Below are 4,417 nucleotides of genomic sequence, written 5' to 3' on the forward strand. Positions count from 1 at the left end.
CACACCTATTCTTTATTTCTATCTGTCATCATCTTTACTGTCATCCCACCCCTTGGAGAAAAAAAGTGTATACCTTCCACCATCACCACTAGCACCCCAACTCACCACCCTCCTCCACCGCTCCAACCCTCAACCGTTTGTCATCCTGGATGACAGCCACAGTCGAGGCACAGCTCCGAGGGTAATGGATGGTCCTGGAGGTGATTATACACCCGGGGAATGCAAAGCAACCACTTTACAGTGTGACAAAAGCACCGCACACCCCCACCCAACCGTCCATCCTCTTCTCACCTCTTTACCAGGCATTATTTTGCTCTGAGATGAAATCGATCCTGTACATGCTGGCCATGTTGGAGGGAATTGATTCCAGAGGGTATTAAGGACATATTTACCAGATGATGGCTGCTAACTAACTTGGCTGCGGTGAATAACACTGGAAGGATATAAGCCGGGGTGTGCAACACTGGCAGCCATCTTGGCTTTGCAGTCTTGTTCTGAACTCAATGGCCCTGACTTTTATGTGCTGCAAAAACCTTCACATTTTAAGACAAAATGGCAAAGTTGTGACATAGTATTAATACCTTCACATGCCATCTGAAAATTATGACTCAATTTCTCTAACCTTTGAACTAAAATGTCAAAATTTGATCTTCAAGTCAAAATGTTGACTAAGTATCCCAGAATTTTAACTTAATATCAATATTTCTTCTTTTCATCCCATCTCCTGGTGTGAATCATGCATGTCAATCAATTAAATATAGATGTGTCTAATCAAACCACACTGCTCATGGTGCCACACAAAACAGCTCTTTGTTCACAGCTGGGAGTTAAAAGAATCATTGTTATGAATGTCATATGCAATTTGTGAATTGTCTTGGCATTATAGCAAGTGAGATCGTCATGGCAGTAAAACATTACCAGTAAAATTGACAGGCGAAGCCTCCACCCAGTAAAAGTTATGGAAAAGACAGACTCCTTGGGGGGAGAGACACACATATTTTAAATCTCCTCGCTTGGTGTCAAAAAGCACGGAAGCTCAGGCTTTCTCCATGGCTTGTGAGTGATAAGATCATCCCTTCTGCCATTTTAGGCCAGATGACTGTGCCTGGATTTCACAGGGAGAGAAAATCTCCTTTAAAACCCCTTGCCCAAGCAGACCTGCTCCTGGACGCAAGGATAAATCTCATGTTTCTTTGCAGTTTGCCAGAAACAATGACAAGCTTTTTGGCCCTAACTGATTTAGATGAAGCTTATTTCCCCAAATTCAGCCTCATGGTTAGACTGCATGTGTGCTGTGTTTCATTCAGTCTGACTTATAAGGCTTTAGTATGACAAACAGCCAGTGACTCTATATAAACCAGGTTTTATAACAATAAATCAAGAGTGGAATCCTCTCTTTGAGTCACATTTGGGTTGAGCACCAGACTTTCCAGCTGACTGATAAGGTGCAGCTGGGCTCACCTGGTGGAGCAGGCGCCCATAAATAGAGCTTTACTCTGTGATGCAGCGGCTGTAGGTTCGACTCCACCCTACAGGCCTTTGCTGCATGTTGTTTCCTTCGCTGCATGTTGTTTCCTTCTCGCTCTCTTTTTTCATGTATTCAGCTTTCCTTTATAAATACAGCCCTAAAATGCCCAAAAACATCTTTAAAAAAAGAAAAGAAACAGCACCTTTAAAGAAAATGTTTCCAGTGTGTTCTGCTTCCTGCCCCTCATTGCTCATCATCGGAGATGATAAGCTTTTGTAAAATGTTAAATTTTCTTAGCTGTTTGGACTACAATTTAAGAAATAGATGACATTTTGCTGATATTTTAACCTTTAGCTGTTTGCGTTGGATTTCTTTGCCAGACTCTAGCTGGAAAACTCTATTTGTTGGCTTAGATGTTGTGATGTGAAATGTGTGAGCCTGACCTAACCACAGGAAATGATTGCTCATGGTTAAAGGTTTTATTTAGAAGATGTAAAAGTAGAAATGAATGTGAACCAGCTTTAGGCACTCACATTTGAGAACATGATTGTGTTTTCATGGTTGTTTAAAACGGAAATGTTTTTCATGTGAGATTGGAGGTGCCATGAGATTTTTCTAAACTGATTAAAAACTAATATTTGCAGATTTAAAAAAAACGTGTTACATGGATGAAAATGGTCAAAATGAGAAAAGAGCTTCCTTGTTGCCATGGTGGAGTTGTATTTTAATAGCCTTTGTAGCGTGAGAGGGCCTTCACGCTGCCTCATAGTTGAGATGCTTTGGTGCTTTGCAGATAGCTTTCAGCCCTAAACTAGACCCATGCGTCCCAAACAAGAAGACTCTGCTAATTACATCGGTCTGAAAGCTATAAAGAGGGGTGGGGTGGTGGAGGAGTCAGGGTGGCCTGGCAAGCAAGACATGTGGAGAAAAAGAAAAACAGAAATGAAAAAATCAAGACAATAGTTCATAACTTTCCCTCCGCCAAAAATGGAGAACGTCCAATTTAGAATTTAGGAGCCTACATTTATGCATTACAACGTTGTCATTTACATCTCAAAACACACATTACAACAATCTCAAGCATTGAGCTTGTCGCATATCTGATGTGGCAAAATGAGCTGAGGGTTTTCATGCATCATGACAGCGGACGATGCGCAAAAAAAGGTATTCCATCGTATCCCCCATACATGTCCCGCAATGTAATATTATTTTTGTCCCTCTATGTATGTTGATCACTACAATGTGATCATCATTCTCACGCAAAAAAGCAGTATGAGGCCTGTAAAACATCTTCGCCGATGTGTTTTCGTGTATTTGCTCTCATCATGCCGAGGATAGGCCTAACTCCCGTTTTTGTCAAAAAATGGGATATCACAAGAAACACTCACGACGCTGCCTCCATTATCATTCGTGTATTATCTCCGTGATTAAAGCCTCTTATATTCATCCATGGAACAGGAGCCTCCAGAAAGCAGGAAGATATCTCCCCGCCTGCCTTATTTACAGCAATGACCTATGTCAGCAAACCCATTGGCTAATTTAAAATTACCCATTGCCTTTTTAATGATTTTGCTTAAATTGTTAATGCAGTTGGTTTAATTTTGCAAAGGTCTGAACCGGTTCTCAAAGCTGATTCCGCTTAGAAGCATCAGGGAATTACTATAAGCAATAATGAGTAAACTAATACATCCGCAGTTTTCAAGTTTCTTTCGCTCTACTTCATAAAAATCTCCAATATTGAGGAGTTATTTTCACTTTCCTGCATGCAGGCTGCGTGTTAGATGGAGCTGGACGTTTGTCTTCCACGTGTCAAATAAAACATCCATGCGTCTACACCATAGGCTTAAATTACGCAACAAAGTGTCAATTGAACAGTTCGTTGTTTTTGAGCAAACCAGTTACGCGCAAGGTTCTGCAACTTTTACGCACGTTTTTTTTTCGGTTTCTTTTTAATGTTCTGCCACTCTCCAAAGACGGGGCTGGAAAGACTACGCTACACAGGAATATATTTGTAATTGTATCATTAATTGCTTTTTATCTTTTCTTTCTCTCGTTCCAGATGACCCCTCGGCCAACTGGCTGCATGCGCGCTCCTCCAGGAAGAAGCGGTGCCCGTACACCAAATACCAGACGCTCGAGCTAGAGAAGGAATTCCTGTTCAACATGTACCTCACACGGGACCGGCGGCATGAGGTGGCGCGCGCGCTTAACCTGACGGAGCGGCAGGTGAAGATCTGGTTCCAGAACCGGAGGATGAAAATGAAGAAACAGAGCAAGGATCAACCCAAGGACTAGCGGGAATCTCACTCGCGGACGCACATACACATCCAGACACACACACACACACACACACACACGCACACACACACGCACACACACACACCTGCTATTTCCAATTTGTTTTAATTTTCAGCCACTACCACGTAAGCTTCAGTCCTACACCAATCTATACAACTGATCAATTGCTGTATTGATCTCTAACAGACTCTGAGGACTGCGCCGTGTTCACACTGAAGTCTTAAGAAGCTCGGAAACGCTACGTCTGGTGTTAGAAGGAGGACACTTTTGAACTTTGGAATCATTTAAGTTTGCAGTCATGGAGGATGAAAAAACTCAGAGACCAACAGCAATTCTTCCTGGACCTCCTCTCCATGAAATGGGTTGGATTCCATATAAAACTGCAGATTGACCTGTTTGTTTGATTAACTGATAGCTCTTGTTTATCCAACTTTTTCATAGTTGTATACGTTATTATTTAGGCTTTGATATTAGGCTGCATTATGAAAGCGAAGAAAGCAACAAATTGATAGGTGATGCTGAAAAACTCTTTTAGTTATTTATTGTTTCGCCGCAGACATCGGAGGCGCGCGGAAGTGCTGAAACCGAGGTTTCACGTGGACCAATAAACATGGAGCGGAGTGGGATGAACACACACACACACACACACAC

General features: G+C 42.1%; 1 protein-coding gene across 1 annotated transcript in view; it reads left to right on the forward strand.

The window, feature by feature from the left end:
- Positions 1 to 4,411, forward strand: part of hoxb9a (homeobox B9a) — a 12,735-nt gene extending 8,324 nt beyond the window's left edge. The window contains exon 2 of the mRNA XM_032537300.1: positions 3,528 to 4,411. Within this exon, the coding sequence (XP_032393191.1) occupies positions 3,528 to 3,763 (236 nt within the window). The 3' untranslated portion in view covers positions 3,764 to 4,411. The remainder of the gene's footprint in view (positions 1 to 3,527) is intronic.
- Positions 4,412 to 4,417: the final 6 nt, after the last annotated feature.

This window comes from Etheostoma spectabile, chromosome 15, assembly GCF_008692095.1.
Source record: "Etheostoma spectabile isolate EspeVRDwgs_2016 chromosome 15, UIUC_Espe_1.0, whole genome shotgun sequence".
In the NCBI taxonomy this organism is placed as follows: domain Eukaryota; kingdom Metazoa; phylum Chordata; class Actinopteri; order Perciformes; family Percidae; genus Etheostoma; species Etheostoma spectabile.